The sequence below is a fragment of the Phycodurus eques genome, chromosome 11, assembly GCF_024500275.1.
Source record: "Phycodurus eques isolate BA_2022a chromosome 11, UOR_Pequ_1.1, whole genome shotgun sequence".
Lineage (NCBI taxonomy): Eukaryota > Metazoa > Chordata > Actinopteri > Syngnathiformes > Syngnathidae > Phycodurus > Phycodurus eques.
In genome coordinates this window covers 15,311,810-15,334,066 of record NC_084535.1, presented here as the reverse complement: position 1 = coordinate 15,334,066, position 22,257 = coordinate 15,311,810, and the positions used below count along the sequence as shown (strand labels likewise).

At 40.0% G+C, this 22,257-nt stretch overlaps 1 protein-coding gene across 21 annotated transcripts in view; it reads right to left on the bottom strand.

Annotated features, from left to right (window-relative positions):
• Positions 1 to 22,257, bottom strand: part of LOC133409403 (neurexin-1a-like) — a 247,800-nt gene that overhangs the window by 204,300 nt on the left and 21,243 nt on the right. For 10 of the 21 annotated variants that reach the window (XM_061689309.1, XM_061689310.1, XM_061689319.1 and 7 more), the window contains 2 exons: positions 21,772 to 21,801; positions 20,826 to 20,873 (listed from right to left, as the gene is read on the bottom strand). The exons of 5 other annotated variants lie outside the window; for them this stretch is intronic. In XM_061689309.1, the coding sequence (XP_061545293.1) occupies positions 20,826 to 20,873; positions 21,772 to 21,801 (78 nt within the window). The remainder of the gene's footprint in view (positions 1 to 20,825; positions 20,874 to 21,771; positions 21,802 to 22,257) is intronic. 6 more of the 21 variants (XM_061689315.1, XM_061689316.1, XM_061689318.1 and 3 more) reach the window with 1 other exon arrangement.

Sequence of the window (22,257 nt, the reverse complement as noted above, 5' to 3'; positions counted from 1 at the left end):
AGAAGTGTACTTAATGAGTGAGTATGAACATTCTCACGGAAAGTATGGGATTTATCAACTTTAACTTGTGTAGAAATGTGTAAATTTAAACACAACTCTGCTAAGCATGCACACAAAACCTAGTAGTAAAACAGTAACATTACTGATAGAATGCAATGCCTAAATAGCCTGTCCCATACTCCAATGCCGCTGCCATTCTAACAAGAGAGAGGATCATACAGAAAATTTTGGTAAATCTGCCTTTCAACTATCTTTGAAAAGTGACAAATTATAAAGCCAAAGTGTATGTACAATACTGTAATAATCACATTATTCAACATCCATCCATCCATTCATTATCTGTACCGCTTATCCTCACTAGGGTCGCGGACGTACTGGAGCCTATCGCAGCTATCTTTGGGCGAGAGGCGAGGTACACCCTGTACTGGTCGCCAGCCAATCGCAGGGTACATAGAAACAAACAACCATTCACACTCACATTCACACCTATGGGCAATTTAGAGTCTTCATTTAACCGACCATGCATGTTTTTGGGATGTGGGAGGAAACTGCAGTACCCGGAGAAAACCCAAGCAGGCACAGGGAGAACATGCAAACTCCAGACAGGCAAGGCCGGATTTGAACCCGGGTCTTCAGAACTGTGAGGCAGATGTGCTAACCAGTCTTCCACCGTTCCACTATCATTCAACATTTTAAAGTTTATTTATTTAACATTTGTGATTGCGCATGCAGCAATCTGTGCAGGGACTCGTTGAATTGCAGTGAAGTGTTTGTGATACTGGGACTCCTATGACTGGTCACCCCAGGGCATTCAATTCTGAACTCGTTGAGCCACTAGAATGCCAGGTATGGGGCATCTGTGTGCGACATGGCCTGCGGCTGTGCATTGTCATTACAGTGTTTATAATCTGGCTACCATGCCTACCACGGTATTGTGAGCAATGCAAAGGTTTTTTTAAATGTGTCATATGTGGGTTGGCCAGCTGGAAGACCATCTGTTGTCTCTCCGTTTCTTTGGGGATATTGTCAAGGTTTTTCAAAATAACTCAGATTCAAATATAGGCTGAGGGTACTACTCCTCAAAGTTTGATTACAAATTGTGTCAGAAGTTGGGTTATTAGCCACTTTGGGTGTGACCAGTTGAATGGATGGAATGAATGAAATCAAATTCACATCTGATTTGCCCATTTGGATGTGAGCATTACCTACATTTGCAAATGAGCAAAGACTAATTAAACCGATGAATCATGTGGACTCAAATGGAATGGACAAGTATTTCCATTTCTAATAATTTGACAGCCAACATCTTAACTCATTAACTGCCATTGTTAATGAGTCATTCAATGTCAATAACATGAATGTTTTAAACCACATAGCAAACCAGACAAAGTTCACATCCATGCAAATCTTCCTAAATCTTTCCAGCAAGTATCTGGGTTCTCTTGCTTTAGGAATGCCAAAAACCTAAAAGCCACTACTATAACCAAGGTTTCTGGCAAAGCTATAGTGACATTAGAAACTAGCACGGCTGAGGAATGGATGGTAGGCTCTCTCTTTTGTTGATCTGCCACATTATTCCTTTATTCATATAATAGCACAGTGGTTTCATGATCTCTTTCCCAAAGTCTCACTTCCCTGTGTCGTGACCCCCTTCGGAACGACTGTGGTCCTTGCGGTCTATACGTCCGGTCATTAATAACACCTGCTTTCTCAGTTTTCCTTGCCAAACAGAGCAGTGCGTTCCTGTCATCCTGACACAAATTAATTCCCCTTATTTATCTTCAGGTACCAAGGCGGACATAGGCAGAATAACTGTTTAGGAGAAAAAACGACAAAGAATTATAGATGGTGTGTTCTTGATGACAGGGCCATTTGTTTCTCAAATAAGAATCGAGACGAAGTTCATCATCACTTTTATACACAAACTCTTATGCTGACTCTTTTGTCCTGAAACTTTGGTCTAAGGCAGGAATGGATAATTTGGGTACTCTCAATGAGTGCGGCCCGTACTGGTATGAATCAGGTCCAACTCGTAAGGATTAAAATCACTAAAACTGGGAGAAATTGGACAATCTTAACTGCTGCCACCCATGGGGGCCATGCAAGAATAATGTTTCAAGCTTGCATGTGTCAGGTAGGTGCACGACAGCTGCGCTGTTGGTTGGTCGGACAGGGCAACGTGCCGCGGTGGCTGCTTTGGATGCATGTAATCATTTCTTATTCATATTTTTGCTTTTCACTAAAAAACCTTCCCACGCATGTTCAGTGTCTGGCCCTCAAGGGGTATCGACAAATATTTTGTGACCCTCACGATCAGCAAATATATCCATCCCAGATTTCAGGGATTTGAGTGGGCAGTATAAAGTACTGGAACCTAGGCATTAAATACATTTGTGTTTGGGATAATTTTAACATTGTGAGGATGCTAAATTCAAGAGAATGCTAAATTATAAGATCCTAATTTCATATTTCATTTTTTGGTGCTAATATGATTGTCAGACCAATCCGCACCTTTTGAGGAAAAAGTTAAATGTGTGTTATCAAAAGGGCAAGTTTGAAAACAACAGGGGTACATGAAGACATACAAGTGAATGCTGACAGAGCCAGTTTTATCAGAACTGGACAGCTTGTATAAATGCAGTACACAACACTGACTGTTTTTTTTTTTTTTTTTTTATTTAAAGTATGGAAAGGACTCAATATAACCAAGGAGTTTGTACTGTGGTTACAAGCAAAGGTGGGTAGTAATGGGTTTCATTAACTCTGTTATATTTTCTTAAGTATAGTAATGTTGGGGATAAATTGTACTTGTCAGAATAGTATTAACGCAACATACCTTTTATTTGATTATTTCTGTTAAGAAGCAACAGTACTTTTATTACGTTACGCTGAGCTACATTCCACTTGCTACTTTTATTTTAATGAATCTATTATTGCTTGGGCACGATGGACGACTGGCTAGCACATCTGCCTCACAGTTCTGAGGACCGGGGTTCAAATCCCGGCCCCGCCTGTATGGAGTTTGCATGTTCTCCCGGTGCCTGCGTGGGTTTTCTCCAGGTACTCTGGTTTCCTCCCACATCTCAAAAATATGCATGGTAGGTTAATTGAAGACTCTAAATTGGTGAATATGAGCGTGAATGGTTGTTTGTTTCTATGTGCCCTGCGATTGGCTGGCGACCAGTTCAGGGTGTACCCCGCCTCTCGGGCGGAGTCATCTGGGATAGGCTCCACCACGCCCGCGACACTAGCGAGGATAAGCGGTACAGGAAATGAATGATTTTAATAAAATCATCACCTAGAATGACTCCAACTGTTTGTCATGGGAGTACTTTTTCCGGTTTCCGGTTTGTGCGAGTTGCCGTCACTGGCTGAAAGTAATCTGTCAGGGAGGTTTACTTTCACTTTCACTTTTCACTAATTACACGTATCTATGGAGCAGCAAAGTGTCCGACCAACAAGGCGACACAGTCCGTGTACATCAGCCCGGGTCTGAAAGTACCAAAAATGTGCTGGCCCTGAGACACAAATTGCAGATTAACATAGCAGTTAGCCGTGGATCGTTAGCCTCGGCTAGTCCGATCTGCTCACAGGGGAGGCAGAGGAACGAGGGTCGCGAGTGGCGCAAAGTCAGTGAAAGTAAGGCATTGCTAGTTTTGCTTGATGGTTGTCATCAAGAGGAAAACATTGTTCTCTCCCATTTTTGTCTCACAGGGTTTCTCCATGTATGTTTGTTACAAAACTTTCAATGGGAAGTTATAACACAGTCTAACATAATTACAACACATTGGAACTGCTTAAGTCATCAAATCTTGTGAGCCCTCAGTTTAGTTCAAGTTAAAAAAGTGCTTCATGTGTTTTTATTATTGTTTTAAATTTTTTTTTACATTTGCATGGAAGTTAAAAACGTTAAAATGTGACTCAGAATATAGTCTATACAGTTAAAGGTTTCTTGATGGCCACAGTTTGACCCTAGACAAGCAAATTGGATGTGAATCACTAAACTGATTGTGTTAAAAATTTGAACTTTGATTGTAATGTATGCTCTTCTCTGGAATGATACTTAGGCCTCCATAATTTACAATCTATCAAGCATATTTACTCTCAAGCAATGACAAGTGTATGATTCTCTTCACAATTTTGCAATATATAACTTGGGAGTCAATGAACACGATGGACTCTACAGCCTTAACTGTTCATACAGTATTTATGTAGGTCCCATTGCGGCAGGAGCACCAGTACAGTATCTCCTCATTCAAATTGACGCAGCTCCACCCCCACTGACAGTGAGAAATGGATTTAATAGCCAGAGAACAGCTTGTCAGCAGTCTAAAAAACACAACGTGAGGAGACTTTGTGCACTCATCCCCTGTATCCCCAAGAATCTGAATTGGGAGAGATATTGTACAGATTGGAAAATACCTGTCGACATTGCATTCTATTTTTTCCCCTCGCTGCAAGGTATATTTATTATTCATTGCCTATTCATTGTGAAGCCACATGCAGTAGCCCATAGGAATTATATACAGTATAATGTGTGAAGGAAGGATGTATAATAAATCGAACGTAGTGTTTGATTCGATCTGTTGAGATCACAGGCTTTTTACACACCAGACATTTTTAGTTGTCGTCGCAGGATCAGCGTCGGTGGATTTACCCAAAGGGATTGACATGTCTCAGGTGGTCAAGCAGCTGACTAGCAATCGGAAGCTCGATAGCTCAATCCCAAGTGAAGGAAAAGGATGGTTAGTTAATTTCTAACCAGAGGTTGTTCATGAATGCTTGGAGATTCTAATGCTGAGCTGAAATGCTTAAAAAAATAAAAATTGACCATTATACCCTGATTAAGACAGCAATCAACAAAGAGCATTCATTTATTCCCCTACACAGTCTGTGAGAAGTACTGATCATGAGATTATAAGAATCAGATTTAAAGCTTTGCAAGTGATAGTCCATCAGAATATTAGAACGATTACATGATGAATGTATGATGAAATGCCACTCTACACCAATGCAAACTACAGCCACATATGAAAATGTTTAAATCAAGAAATAATAGAAATGTGCTTTGTTATCTTTGTAAAGGCAGACTGTGATATTATTTAATAAAACTGCTGGTGAGTGTTTAAGTGCAGTCCATTTACCATAATATGAACTGACAACACATAATGTTGAGTCTGAATAAAAGCTACATCCGTGGTTCTTGCGTAGTATCTACTGATTATTGGAACAGAGACATTTTTAATGTTTGCTTTAACATTTTGCTTCTCCTGCACGAATAAATACTTTTTTTTATGGTTGTTACACAATAGTGCTGTAACATTTGTATTATAAACTCACGTTCACCAAAACGACCACACATGGCTCTAATTACTTATTACTATTTTAAATATAGAAAATGGATGGATTGATAGGCATCCAATTTTGTATTACATACTTTACATTTGAGTGCTTAAATAACATTTATGCATATACAGTGTGTTTTAGTAAAGTAGTATTAATGTTGGGAAATATCTACCCTAAATAGTACTGTATTTTATGCTCACACATATAAAGGTTGAGTTTTAGAAACAAACTTATTGCTTGGACGTGAAAACCAAGAGCATTCTGATGATTCAATGCATTTTTATTAGGTGCTTCATGTGTGTTACACTGCACTTTTGTACAACAGATTTATTGTAACTGAAATGATGCAATGGAAGCTCGGTTGGTGTGAGGCTCTCTTCGCCATAATTGTGCAGAGTCTTGTCTGGCTGTTGTCTCTCCAGGGGAACAGCAGGCAGCTCACGGGCGTGTTGTTATATTTCACACTTAATGATGTGCAAGGCATCCTTGCCTCTTATCTGCGCCACTATTTTAGTCACTGACACACTCTATAAATTACATTTGAACAGCAAAATTGAAGATCCTGCACGAGTGAATGCCTCATGTAATGTTTCCTTGGGTAATCCCCATATTCATAGTTTTTTTGTTTGTTTTGTTTTTTTGCATTCATTCAATTTTACTATACATTTTAGTCATTAAATAATAATAATTAGTTGGGTTTGGTTGCAACACTAATATCTTATTTAAGTGGGTGGAAATAAATGAAAGATCCCTATGCCTTTGTCTAGGAGAACAATCCCATGCACACTTTGTGATATTGTCTGATGAGATCTATTTCAGTGGGGGGGAAACATGCCTTGAATTTAAATTTGCCAAGTGCATTTCTAAGGATTGTTAGAATCTCTAAATTAAAGCAGTTGGTTTTGGATTTCACATAAATTTGCAGGAAAAATACACAATGCTAAAACGAAATACTGCACTCACATCTAATGATGCAAACCTCACATAAAAAAAAAACAGCCTGTTATGATTAAACTTAGGAAGTATTAACATTTGAGTAATTACTCTTGGCTTAATGACAGTGAAATTAGAGTTAATCCATTTTGGTAATAAAGGCTTCATGTGATGCTCCAAAAAGGGCAGAATATTTGTCCTCAAGTCAAATGATAATCTGAATGGAAGATATGTGATTCATGACAATAATAATAATAATAATAATAAAATAGAAACTGTTTTGGTTCACTAAACTACTTAAATTCTTGGAAGCTTCACTGTGTTTGCATGTTGACAGTAACATGAATGTTTTGACAGCTCCCTGGTGACCTTCGCCAAAGCGCAGGGAACAGCGAGTTATGGCCTCAGCAGTGTCATTTGAAAGAAATATATTTACAGTTCACAATGTTAGTCCCCCACAGGTGGTAGCACTCTTATCAAGCACTGGAAAAGAATGGAGCTTCTATTTTTCATTACATGAACAGCTTTCCACATAGGCTTACATTCTCACACATCTAAAGTATGATTTGATTAAAACCTCTGGATAGAATTTGCAATGTCAAACAGTAATCAAAAGTAAGTCCTCAGGAAGTCTCATCTTCGCACAGACAAATAATGACTAAACCCTATGATGCACAATAAGGATCTTTATAAAACCGAAGGGTATAAACAACCTAAAGTTGAAAGTTTAATCTCTGATTTTGTTGTAAAGAGAAATTCTAATTTCTTTGAGAAGTTCACATGTAGCTTTTGTTTTCTCATTCACTCAAAATGACTGGTGCCTGCCTATTCAACCCATATTGTCTCACATTCACCTTTAAATTGTGGGCTACTTCTAACTTCATTTAACATAAAAAAAATACACGGAAATAAATAACTAAAAATATATATATATTTCTTTTAATTATTACTTTAACAACTAAACTCATTCTAAGCAGGATTATGGTTTTAATATACTCTATCACATTGCATCTCATACCATAATTCATTGCTCATAGTTCAAAGTGCTTTTTGTATGAAGCCTCGACATCAAATGTCATTTATTTTAATATCACCTCCTGTTAATAAAGTTTTTCTTGAGCCTATTCTGTCAAGTTTTCTGCTGTATCCTGTTTTACTGTACTCACTAAAATTTGATAAATTTGCTTTCAATATATCTAAACTTAGTTTGTCAGGTTAAAATATATATATATATATATATATATATATATATATAGTATACATTTGTATTGTGACTATGATGCCCCCTATGATGCTCCCAGGAGCGACGCGCCTCATGCTGGCTCATGCAAGATTGAACCACAGAAGCAAGTATGCATACAGTATACCCAGTCTGAATAACATTCTTAAAGAATCATAAGTAAAGCATCATGTGAAGATAGTTGTAGTTTAATTCACACTTTCAGTAGATGCCTGTGGGGTAATCTTTATCTGTATCACTGAATGGCAACTGTGCCACAGTATGTTAAAAATTATGAACCCAGTAGGGTTCTTAGTGCTAATGACAAATTTACCATGTTGAAACGGTATTTATGTTACAAAGACTGCCAATAGATCTTGAAAATGCCCGAATGTAAATGTTTTCTTTTCAGGTGCTTACTGTATGATTGATTCTTATTTTTATTGAACCATAGGTGTGATCATGTCCTTTGTTTTTCACTCAACTTAATTACGTATTCATTGTTTTTCCTAATACTGTTTTCTTTCAAGCGGCACGGTGGATTGCATGAATTGAAGTCTCTACGTTACCCGTAGGTGTGAATGTGAGTGCGAATGGTTGTTTGTTTCTATGTGCCCTGTGATTGGCTGGCGACCAGTTCAGGGTGTACCCCGTCTTTCACCCAAAGATAGCTGGGATAGGCTCCAGCACGGCCGTGACCCTAGTGAGGATAAGCGGAACGGAAGATGAATGAATGAAAAATTGTTTCCTAATATTGTTTTCTTTCAAGCGGCACGGTGAAAAAACTGGTTAGCACATCTGCCTCACAGTTCTGAGGACCGGGGATCAAATCCCGGCCCTGCCTGTGTGAAGTTTGCATGTTCTCCCCGTGCCTGTGTGGGTTTTCTCCGGGTACTCCGGTTTCCTCCCACATCCCAAAGACATGCATGGTAGGTTGATTGAAGACTCTAAATTGCACTTAAGTGTGTATGTGTGCGCGGATGGTTGTTTATTTATATGTGCCCTGCGATTGGCTGGCGACCAGTTCAAGGTGTACCCTGCCTCTCGCCCGAAGATAGCTGAGATAGCCTCCGACATGCCCGCGACCCTTGTGAGGATAAAGCGGTACAGTAAATGGATGGATGCATATTTTCTTTCATCTCGTATTTAGATTGTTTTAATAAGACATTGAATTGTCTTGTTGCCCTACTGCTATTAAAAAAGACTAGCAAGTGCCTATAATAGTTTTCTTATAATTGTACATTGTCATGAGCGGTGCCCTGCAGTCCATTTTCTTGGAGCCTGGTGGCGCTTTGCGCCCCTCTCGCCCTCTCTTTCTCCCTCACTCTCTCTCCTCACAGTAATCAGCACCATCTCGGCTGCGCACCCGTCATCAAGCAGCCCTCATCATCACCTGCATAAAAGCCTGCCAGAACCCGGAAACTCGCGCCGAAGTATTAACGCTCTCTTGCGGTACCACGGCTCCTCAGTCTCCACGAAAACTTACTCAGTCCCTCGTGTCCTCTCTGACCTCTGTGTCTCACCTTGTCCTCAGTGTTCCTTCTGTGTTCCTCGCATTCCACGACGTCAAGCCAGCCGCATGTCCTCGCCACCCCCTGCCACACGTTCCATGCCTCAACAAACCGCCACCATATCTCAAGGACAATCTCCATTCCCCTTTGTTCAATAAAAAAAGTTTCATCACAACCTCTCCGCCTCCGCCTGCTCTTGGGTCCCGTCTGGATCAACTCATGACAGAATACTCCGGCCAGAATGGACACAGCAATCCCGGAGGCGCTAAAACATGCACTCACCCTCCAAGGCGCCCACATCGACAAGCCAAAAAAAGACTCTCCAAGAAATCATGGAATCCCTACACTCCCTCACGCAACAAGTATCCCTCCTTTCCTCGAAGATGCAATCCAAACATCCTCTTGTAAGTATTCCTTCCGAGCCTGGGGAACTAGGTGCATGTAGCCAGTTTCTACTTAATTACTCACTCGTTTTTAATCTTCAACCATACAGTTATCCCATCGAACAAGTCAAGGTTGCATTCGTCACTAACCTTCTCAGCCGGCCAAGCAGCCAAATGGAAATAAATCTCTGCTTTCCCTTATCGACCCCTTGTTTCAACCCATCTGTGATGCCCAGATATTCACCAAATTGGACCTACGAAACGCCTACCACCTCATCTGTATCCGAGAGGGGGATGAATGGAAAACTGCTTTCAATACCCCTCTTGGACATTTTGAATACCAAGTCATGCCATTCGGTTTAACCAACGCCCCTGCTGTCTTCCAAACCTTCCTTAATGACGCTCTCCGTGATATGTTGAGCCGATTCGTTTTTGTTAATTTGGATGGCATTCTCATGTTCTCCCGCTCCCCTGAAGAACATCGCAGTCATGTACGCCAAGTCCTCCAGCACCTCCTTGAAAACCGCCTGTATGTCAAACTCGAAAAGTGTAAATTCCACCTCTCCTCCATACACTTCCTAGGCTGTTTCCAAAGGACAACTACAACCCCTCCCTAGCAAGATCCAAGCAGTCGTTAACTGGCCCACTCCCACCAACTGCAAAGAACTACAACGTTTCCTTGGATTCACCAACTTCTACCATTGATTCATCTGTAATTACAGCAAGGTCGCTATTCCCCTCACCAGCCTCACATCCACCAGCTCCCCCTTTCAGTGGACCCTAGCAGCATCCCAAGCATTCAGTCAACTCAAAACCCTCTTCGCCATCCCTCCAGTTCGTGGTGGAGGTTGATGCCTCGGACGCGGGACCAGGGGCCGTTCTCTTGCAGTGGGACCCACGACCCAGAAACTTCACCCCTGCGCATTTTTTACCCGTCACTTGTCCCCTTCCAAGAGGAACTATGACATCGGCAACCTAGAGCTGCTGGCCATTATATGGGCCTTGGAAGAGTGGAGGCACTGGCTGGAGGGGACTGAACTGCCGTTTATCATTTGGACTGACCACAAGAATCTCGCTTACCTCCGTTCCGCCAAAAGCCTTAACCCATGGACCAGAGGAGTGTTCCTGGATTTCCCGGAAGCTGATTTTGGATGACTGTGTTCCTCGCATTCCACGACGTCAAGCCAGCCGCATGTCCTCGCCACCCCCTGCCACACGTTCCATGCCTCAACAAACCGCCAGCATATCTCAAGGACAATCTCCATTCCCCTTTGTTCAATAAAAACTTTTCATCATAACCTCTCAGCCTCTACCTGCCCTTGGGTCCCGTCTGGATCAACTCCTGACATACATACTCATGTTACATTTTTTTCATGTTTTTGTTTTTTAAGCCTGAGCTCTGAAAACTGTTAGAGCAATGGCTTTTTGTGCAGCAGACCAAAATCAATATTAAAAGAGCCGAACCTCCTTGAACAACAATGCAAAGCAGCAGCCTTTCTGGCATTTTTATGTTTTGTTGCACAACGGTGGAGCTCATCCAGAAAGTGGAACAAGACTCTACTCAGAGACACTCATTGATAGAACAGCAGTGGACCAAGTGGGGTCATGTAATCTCCTACTGTCTTTCCCTGGCTCACTCTCAAAGGATGTGGGGGCAGTGCACAGGTGATGTGAAGCCAGGAATAAGAGTGGAAGGGAGGGGGGAACGACAGGAAATGAGACTGGAGGCTACATGAATAACACAGGCAGATGAATTTCTTGCCGTCTGAGTGAAAAACATTCTTTCAGCAGCACTGGAAATAGGCAGGAAAATGGTGCTTCTACATCCACGATCTCATGTTGCATTCAAGTCAAATGGGACACCGCAATTCAGACTATGAAATTGCAGATCGTGTCAGACAACATTCTTGCACAAGTGACAACACCAGGCACTTAAAGGTGACGCATACATACATTATGTAAGTAAATGAAATGTGTATACTGTAATGGGACGGGACAGAACATTAAAAACACAATTCTAATTATTCTGTTCAACATTTCGGGGCATTTTAATGACCAGAAAAAGTGAATTAAATAATCAGAAAAAAATAAAATAAATGAAAAAATTAAACCACACATGACTAAAATGCTCAAGCTGGGCTGGGAACAAAATTATATAAATATGAGCCCACTCTAAAGGCCTTCTCACAGGTAGAGATTCTAAGTATTCAAATACAGCCAGAGTTAAGTTTTCAATAAATTGGTCCTGTCTTCATGTGGCACAGTAGAAAGCAAGAATTCTCTCTAGCTATCTTAAAACAAAGGTCATACTTGGAACAAAAACAATGTAATAATTTTATAAATCTACAAATTTAGCAGTCATGCAGCTATCTGAGACCGTGGTCCTCAGTCGGAAAAGGGTGGCATGCCCTCTCCAGGTCGAGATGAGATCCTGCCCCAAGTGAAGGAGTTAAAGTATCTTGGGGTCTTGTTCACGAGTGAGGGAAGAATGGAACGGGAGATCGACAGGCGAATCGGTGCAGCATCTGCAGTGATGCGGACTTTGTATCGGTCCGTTGTGGTAAAGAAGGAGCTAAGCCGAAAGGCGAAGCTCTCGATTTACCAGTTGATCTACGTTCCTACCCTCACCTATGGTCACGAGCTGTGGGTCGTGACCGAAAGATCCCGGATACAAGCGGCCGAAATGAGTTTCCTCCGCAGGGTGTCCGGGCTCTCCCTTAGAGATCGGGTGAGAAGCTCAGTCATCCGGGAGGATCTCAGAGTAGAGTCGCTGCTCCTCCACATCGAGAGGAGCCAGATGAGGTGGCTGGGGCATCTGATTCGGATGCCTCCCGGACGCCTCCCTGGTGAGGTGTTCCAGGCACGTCCCACCGGGATGGGACCCCGGGGACCACCCAGGACACGCTGGAGAGACTACGTCCTTCGGCTGGCCTGGGAACGCCTCGGGATCCCCCTGGAAGAGCTGGATGAAGTGGCTGGGGAGAGGGAAGTCTGGGCGTCCCTGCTAAAGCTACTGCCCCCGCGACCCGACCCGGATAAGCGGTAGAAAATGGATGGATGGATGAATGCAGCTATGGAACTTAATGTTCAATATTAAAATGAAATAAAAAAATTAAATGTTCCTTCCGATTTACAATGTAAAAACAAAGCAAAGAGAGATGTACATATATTTTGTGTGCACAAAAGGTGATTCAAGGCCTCCTTTCTAAACATCATTTTTGTCTCTTAGGACATGCTGGTCTTGAGTGTAATGACTCTTGGTGCACACCTCCCGAGACAAATTGCCACTGACCCCCATGGATTTTCCAGGGCTCACTCGATTTGAAATGGACTATTCAATTTCCCACAGGGAGCCCTGCCACTTTCTCACCATGCATCATTGGAAATTAGCCCCTTTTGGTTTTCCCTGGTCACAATATTGTACCAATAGTCAACCTATATTCCGAATATACCTTTAATTAAGGGTTAACATTAATTAGTGGCTTGTGTCTATCAATGATAATCATACTGATTCTATGATGCATAGTACATACTCAAGTAGGCACTGCATTGAGATGATCGTGCTTATTATCAGAGGTAGGCATGTAATGATAATACAGTATGTGACTTATTTTTTCAGTCTGTCGGTGCCCATGGCATGCCCGAGGTTATATCATTCACAGGAACATATTACACAACACTGACATAATCTTGTGACAACAATGATGTCAGGAAGTCATGATTAGGTGCTGAAAAAATAACTGTGAAGCAATAACAACAAATTCCTCCTGCTTCTAAGCTTAGACTTGTAAAAAAATAAAAAAATAAATAAATAAATAAAAAAAATTTAAAAAAAAATAATAAAAGCTATCAACTTGAAATGTTGCTTGGTAAGAAAGAATGGATAAATATGGTCAGGCCCGTAATTATTCATACCCTAGCCTAAATTTGAGTAAATCTTAAGTACATTTTGATTTACTGGCGACCGGCCGACCCCGACTCCCGCCCGAAGATAGCTGGGATAGGCTCCAGCAGCCCGCGACCCTAGTGAGGAGAAGCGGTAAAGAAAATGGATGGATGGATGATTTACATTTGTATTATTTTGGGGGATTTTACAAAAAGTTCTATATCCAAAATTATTTACACCCTTTGTCAATGTGTTAATGCTCTAACATATTGGTTCTTAACCTGGATACGATCGAACCCCAGGGGTTCGGTGAGTCAGTCTTGACTTCAGCAGAGGTCAAGAAGACACACACACTGGGCCTCCTTCGCCAACAGTGCATACGCCCAGGTTTGTGCGTCAATGTGTGTACTTGAATTTGTTCGTACTCTGCAAACAAATTTAGAACCTCCTCAGACCATGCGTACGCGCAAATAATCAATTATCAGTTTTCGAAAAAATGTCAAACACACATCTTTTACCTAAGATGCACAAGGTATTGAAACTACAGTCATTTATCAATCCATCCATTTTCTGTACCGCTTTATCCTCACAAGGGTCGCGGGCGTGCTGGAGCCTATCCCAGCTATCTTTGGGCGAGAGGCGGGGTACACCCTAAACTGGTCACCGGCCAATCGCAGGGCACATAGAAACAAACAATCATTCGCGCACACATTAACACCTAAGGGCAATTTAGAGTCTTCAATCAACCTACCATGCATGTTTTTGGGATGTGGGAGGAAACTGGAGTGCCCGGAGAAAACCCACGCAGGCACAGGGAGAAGATGCAAACTCCACACAGGCAGGGCCGGGATTTGAACCCCGGTCCTCAGAACTGTGAGGCAGATGTGCCAACGAGTTTTACCACCGTGCCGCTCAGTCATTTATTAAATCAATAATAATAACTTTAAAGATAATGACCTTAAACTCATCACTTTTACTCGTTCCATTTAAGTGCATGTATGCGCATGTACTGTACATAATGCTTTGTTCATTCTTGGCTCTTAAATTGTTTTTTGTATTTGTATTTGTATTGTATGTTTTGTGCCACACTCAGTAAACCTCAGAATTAAATAAAAATGTTTAACATGTTCATGATACAGTATGTTTGCCAGTTTCTGTGTTTAGTCAGGTTTCCGCTGATACCAACCTTTTGAAAATAGGATAACGATTAAGTAACTTATTAAAGTTTTGGGACCATCTTTTTGGGGACACCAGCTCCCACAATAAATGCTCAACCCTTTTTTGTTTTTTGTTTACGTGGAAAGCGTCCTTGGGCGTCATGAAAGGCACTATATCAATACAATTTATTACTATTATTATCTCTTGTAACTATAAACCTCTTTGCGTTATCTTCGATGCATCAAATGGATACACTAAGGGTGTTGTTTATAAAGACTGCAGCTCGCAGACACAATCTTGTCATTCAGAATGAATTCTGATTAACTAACATACGAATGGTGGTGTGAAGAAAGTTGTCCGTTACGCACGTGGTGTGAATCTGATGGTAATTTTGCATATATACTCAACTTGTGCGCAGAGTAATAACATTTCCATACATTTATTATTGAATGAGGCCCACTGTGTGTGCGTGTGTGTGTGTGCGTGTGTGTGTGTCGATTTCGTTCACCCCACTCACATAATTCGTGACAATCTTCAGAACAACAATACTCTCAGCCTTTTGGCGTCACCAAATCGTAGAAAGCCTATGAGATACTCATACTGTTTGTTACAACATATCTTTCCGAGTAATTCTTTTCAAAGATGGTGTACATAAAAACAAGGAAAATAAATTGTGAGAGAGAGTGGCCCTTGCCAAGGTGGAGTCCAGAATTCCTGAACATCTCTGTAAGGCAACAGCAAAAGTTGCATTGATTTGCAGTAAATATCCATTGAGTCAGAATTTTGATTGTTAAGAGAAATTCATGATTTGTTGGTTTTATGAGCAAATGATGCATGTTGCATTTTGTGCAAAGATATCCTGCAATATGTGCCTGTGTTGTTAATTTAAAAAAATAAAATAAATCACATTTTATTTTTCCCATTAAAAGGGATTTGGTGAAGGCACATACAATAGTTGTAGGGTGCAGTACCTCCAACAAGGTTAAAAACTACTGCTCTAACGATTTAACTGTTGTTTATGAGAATGTTCTAGTTTGCTAGATCTTCCTAGTATCTTTTCAAAATGGTGAAAAAAATATTGTGTTTACTCAAAGCTGTCTGATAAGATCACTGACATAATATGTAGAAAGCATCTTCATCATCATCATCATAACACTAATAAAAATAATAAATTGTAACAATAATCATTATAATAATAATATCCACAAAATATACAGTAAACCAAATCACTCATTATTTTACCGATTCTAAAATACAAATACAACATGTCAACAGGGTAACATGACAGATTAATAATCGAAGATGAATGTACTATTAGAGATGGTGGCCCTTTGACGCCAGCTAAATCCCATAAATCAGCCAACAAAATGTATTGTGGGCTCACTGACAGCGTGAATGTGATTGCATCGCCTTTACAATAAATCATCACAGTAATGGGCAGCTTTGAATCCTTGGGCCCTGCCAGCTAAAATGGCCCAAAATGTAACTAAAACAAACATCCAATGCAGGTAATACATTTAAGCAACTTTAAGTAGAAATAGAGGACTCTAGCGGAACAGGAAGTGGCCTTCCTCCTTCTAAAATTCATCCTCTTCTATCGGCACGCAGAGAAACACAGTTTATCATCACCATAGTCTCAGAGAGGTATCGACAAACAGTATTGAGCTCAAGTAAATCTTCAATTCTGCTTTAGAGCCCAATGAGCCTTGTTGTCATTGATCACCCCCTCCACTTTATTCTGCATTTTCTTTTATTATTTTTTTAGGCTGAAAGAATTGTCTGTCATATTTTATTGTAAGTATCACTAAGGAGAGCCACAGACTACCATTCATACAAATTCTCCTCTTGTAATAAAAGATGATGTGAAGCAGTATACAGTGTTGTTGAAAGGTGCCTGTGAGGCTGGGACAATATTCACAAGGCAAATATGGCGAGTACAGTGAGTGTGTTTTCCTATAGGTTGAACACCGATGAGGTGGAATTTAACCAACATAAAAAAAGTTGTACTATACTTCTGGGTTTCACTGTCTAAATCAGTCACTGTAATTCCATCTGAAGCCCAATTCATTGTTGTATTCATATTGTTAACCTTTCAGGTTTATGTTGAAACTCTACAATCATATTATTCTGTGAATACAGTGAGACTAGAAACATTTGTTTTTGCTTGTAAACACAGTTTGATACATGGATTCTTACCTACTCCAATCGTGTGATGCAGTTATTATAACTTATTTACTATGCAACATTGACACATACTATACATATGCTGGTAGACTGTGAAGCTAAAGATAAATCCAACAAATGTGTCACTTTTGGGTCATAGTTTTTCCCCACCAGTGCGTCATTTCTTTTTGCATATTTGTAACAAGGGGACATGAGTAATCTAACATGTGAAAGCCTTCTTTGATGCGATGCATAACAATTGGCCATTGGGTAAAAAATAAAGGAATCGATTGGTATGCAGGAAGAAATTGAGTTAGTTTTCGGGAAGGTTCCGAGGCAACATCACAACCAAAAATTCATTTTTCACGAAAGTCCGAAAGGCCACTTAGTCTCAGGTGTTATTAAATGTAAAAGGGAGGCTGGTTTTTATTCAAATAATACAATACATTTATCAAGTTATTGTTTATTTACAAGTGTAATCCTTTGAGACGGTCAGTGGAGCTGAACAGATTTTTCTGTCAGTCTTCCTGGTTTGGTGTGGTACATGCTAATTTCCCACAGTTGCTTGAAGACGAGCTTAACCGACAATAAATTCCAAACAATCAACCACAAATCACCAACTGGAATGACAGTCAATAGAGCACAGATGAAGTAAAAAAAGAAATTATTTGGATCAATAACATGAACAGCACCGACTTTATTTTTATTTTTATGTCTGACAGATTCATGCATTCAATAGAGGTTATCTTATATGTTATTTTATCCTGTTCACTGAGAAATTAACATGTAATGTAATCTTCCTGGTCTGAAAAAAGTGAACAAAAATGGATGGATTTGTTGACGTTAGTTGCTAAAACACCTTTTGACGTAGTCATGATTACTTACAGTAAGCAAAATATAACCTCCTTAGCAATGTTAATAACAAAAATAGACAGAAGAACAGATGTTTGAAACTTCTATTAATAGCTTAATAATAAATAAATACTATTGGTCTCACAAATAAGTGACAGCAAAGCAATATTTTTTCCATGTGATAAGATGACCATTTTGGAGAAAAATATAAATACGGATACAGTGCTCATCAAAATGAGTAGTGCACAGTACACCCAAAATTATTTTGTCAGTAAACCTTGGAGGTTTTTTCAGAATCAATACTTTCTCAGCCACGGCATACTGTGCTTCAAAATATGCTTCCAAATGTGAGTGAGTCATTGATTGCAAATGAGATTTGTCTATGTGCACGCACAAAGTAATATTGTGATATTATCATTATAGCTATCTATATCTTAGTTTTTCACAGACATTGCATATATGCTTAATTTCATTTTAAATAAATGTAGTATGTAATTTAAATGGAACATTGCTGTTTATTTGTTTTACAAGCAAATATATATGCGCACGCTCTCTCTCTCTCTCTCTCTCTCGCTATATATATATATATACACACACACACACACACACACACACACACACACACACAGTGGGTACGGAAAGTATTCAGACACCCTTAAAATTTTCACAACAGGATAAGCGCTATTGAAAATGGATGGATTATTGCAATATAAATTTATCTTTGTTTGATCAGTAAGGCTAGTTTGGGTGTTGTGTATATTTTGAATTGTGTTTCATTATGAAATGGCATTGCCTTTTGTCTATGTGTTTGTTTGTGCCGTTCAGCCACAGTGTGAGCCAATCAGCTCCTTGCTGGTACTAGTCTGACTTGGATTACATCGTAAAACAATTATAACACAGGTAGCTCCCAAGTCACTGGACAAACTAGATCCAACAAACCAAACACAAGAGCAATTTGATAGCCATTTTCTTACCACTTCATGACAATCTAGAAGATTAAACTGCAAGATGAAAGTCTCCACATGTTCAACCAACATAATTTAGCTAATTGCTCGATATTGAATGAGGATTTAGTGCACCCTTGCTGGCTTCTGTGCACAAACAGGGATTTAAGCATTAAAGATTAATTTAATTTGTGATATGTAAACATATTAAGAAAATAACCTGCTGTCCTACTTCATAGCAAATCATGTAAAAAAAATACATTTGCTTAAAAAGTATAGTACTTTAGAAAGAGCCTAGTTATACCTGCAAGCTTGTACATACAGCCTGCAGTTCATCTTAAGATCCATATGGCTGTTTATTGCAATGACGGATTTGTCTATAAGTACTATTAACATTTCCCTAGCATTTTCCAGGGTTACATACTGTAGATCTGGAGAAACGAAAGGTTTTAGGAATCCAGTTAGTGCACTAGCTAAATGCTGCACACATACACTAGCCCATTCTCAAAGGAGCAAAGCCAAACAAAAGATAAACCCAGTATGTGGTTAATAGACCACAGGAGGACATCAAGAACCAACAATGTCTGGAGTATATTTACTTATGTTGTGCATCCTATTTTCACCATCAATACCTCAAGCCATTGTCCCTCCTGGTTTTAACACCCAAATGAGGATATACTGTTTAAGTGTGGGACTACACATTACATAACTGGACTGCGCAGGTTTGCACCACATGGGGGCAACTAACCAAAGCCTGTATTAAAGGCAAAGTGCTGCACATGTCAGGTTTGTGCCGCATCAGCAATGTCTTCTTCCTGTGGCGTCCCTTCTGTTAATTCCAAAGCTATTTTGTTTGGTGCATCAACACATTCTGTGGACACATAAATGACACATACCTACACTATAAATTGGGATTTTGCTGCTATCAATACATTGAATGGCTATTATTGTCGCCATTTCATAGCGTATTGCACCTAGTTGATCACATCCATCATCATCATCAGTAAACAGTAGAACTCAAATGCAAAAAGTCACACAATTGGGTTCATAAGCAGTTCAGCATGAATATTTGATACAAAATGCCTTGTTTCAATGTTACTCATCACCGTGTTGGCTGCAGAGCCAAGTAAAATGTACAAGCAGGTTGTGTAATTTACAATTACAACTCATATGAGTCAGCTCTAATTCTATTTCACTGTATGCAACTGTCCATCCCCGGCATTGGAATTAGGTCACCTACAATAATTTGTTAATTGATTGACTGACTGATTGATTGATTGACTGATTTTACAAAAGATGCAATTGTCATCGAACCATTGCGTTTTCTAGAAATTGTTTCTAGTGTGTGTTTTTGTTCTACTGTTCTTATCAAGTGGTACATCAAAATTTGAATTAAAAAAAAACAACCAACAGTTTGGGGAAAATTCTCAGGATTCAATAGAACAAGATGCCTGAGGTGCATTAGCAACATGACTTTTTCGGTAGTCACCATTAAAGTTGAGAGTACTTTATTGTTTCTGTGTATTAATGGTGATTAGTGGTTAACTTCAGAGTATACTTGTTGATTATTAACATCTTACTCTGAACATTGCCTGTACACAACCAGTTCAGGGTGTACCCCGCCTCCTGCCCGATGATAGCTGGGATAGGCTCCAGCATGCCCGCGACCCTAGTGAGGAGAAGCGGCTCAGAAAATGGATGGATGGATGGCATTGCCTGTACAATTAACAAAGGTTTTATGAGGTGACAGTTTGAATTTAGTGAATTTACTGTAAGATAATGCAAATAGCAAATTCTGAACTACCAGCATTCCAGAAGGGATTCAGTCTGACTTTAGAGGTTCCACTCACTATACTGTTATGTATAAATTCTAAGGTCAATTACTGTGGCATTCTTGTGCATCTGGATAATCCGTCACTCTGAAATAATGAGCAGCTCCTGTAGGCAACATACTTCAATGTGCAGAGCCTTAAACACACATGAGATCGAGTAGGGAAATGACACTTACCTTAGAACACAGAAAATGGCAATTTCTATTCATGCAAAATGTAAGCAATCTAAATCACATTTTGGGTGTTTGTGTGGTTTTTTTTGAACAAGTTAAGACATTGTTATACTGTAGATGTTGTAAGCAAGGCCTTCTAGCAAAATAGAAACTAACACTTAGTAAAATATTACTTAATGGTAAGAATTAGACGCTTACCTGCTCAGATGCAGCTATGCAAAATACAGTATATTTAAAATTACACAACTACTGAAAAATGTAGTTAGTGACAGTAAACAGCTACATCAAGCAAATGGAACAATGGCATGTCTCAGCATCACAAAAGTGCATCTTCTCCTACTTGAGTATGTGTAATGCCCAATTATTGAACCACAACTTGCTAGATTGTGCTTGGTTGACCACAAAAAAAAGGAATAAGGCTTTACCTTGAATGCTGAGTAGGGACCTTAGAAGCCAAGTTTCCCCTCTCTGCCCTGAGGAGGAGAGTCAAACGGCAAAGATCAGACGCCCACTTACCCCACAGGGAGAAGAGGTGAGGATCACAGCCAGGATGGGAGGCCCACAACACTATGACCACGCCTCACACAACACAAAACCCATTATTTGAACCATGGACAGCAACATATAATGTTCTTTTGCCCGTGTCGTTGTGTCCTCTCATACAGCAGGCAGGCCACATATTGAATGTGTGAAGCAAAAGCTGTACCTACCTTGAAGACAGCTATTTAAAAGTGCCACTGACCTCAACTACGTTATTGGGTACGTGAATGCCATCGGGTAATAAATTAAGAGCACAGAGTTCGGAAGTACCTTTGGTTTTACCTATGAGTTTTGATGAGATGGTTCCATAGTGTAAGCAAGTACCAACCAAAATAAGGAGAACAAAAGGAGAGGAGGAGACACCAATAAGCGCAATGTTGGATCAAGAAATGAAAAAGAGAAAGAGGCTTGATGGTTGCACAATCTGTGTGCAAATACAGATGAAATGGAAACAAAAATGGAAACAAATATGGTTGCATGAACAATGGCTGAAGGATAAGCAGGAGCTAAAATGACAGAAACCTCTACATTGTAGTGATTACAATGAAGGCATTATATTTAAAAGCCCTTTCGTTAACACAGTAAACCATCTAAATTTACTGTAAACACAGAATGGGGGGAAAAATGACCTAACCAGAGTGTGGAGTCAAAAAGACAATTCAGCTCGTAAAAGTGGTCATTAACTCTGAAGAATTAACGAGGTCATTCTAATGAAAGACCACATTAGAAGTGTCAAGTTTTGTCCTGGTGTCAAACATATACATTTCAGATCACAATGACATCATTAGGGACAATGGAGGGAAGGCAGGAAAAAAGGAACAGAGCTCATACCTTGGTCGCCCATCATCAGGTGTGCCAGACCTTAAAAAGGAAAACAAGAGCACAGTCAGCAGAGAACAAGGGATCATGGGAAGTTATGTAAAAAAAAAAAAAAAAAATTTTTTTGTATGTAAAAAAGGGACACAAAGACATCTCTTTTGATAGTAGATGTCTGTGTTACTGGAAGGGATGTGATAAGGAAGAGTGGGAGGGAGAGGAATAGGAAGGCGTGCACACACAGGGTCAAGCCTGATGAGCATTCGCAGTTGGAATGCGTCATCGGCTACTTACTCATTCAGACATCGTCATTCATGTTTCATCGTATCCGAGATTTAAAATGCACAGATTTTCATCCACAGTGAAGAAGTCCCACACCAACTTCAACTCTGTCATCCGTGTAGCATATGGACATTAAATTAATTTAAATATGCCTGTCACAAGCCCAATAAAGTGTAGAATAGACTAACTATTATCATCCCGGTTATACTAGTATTGTAA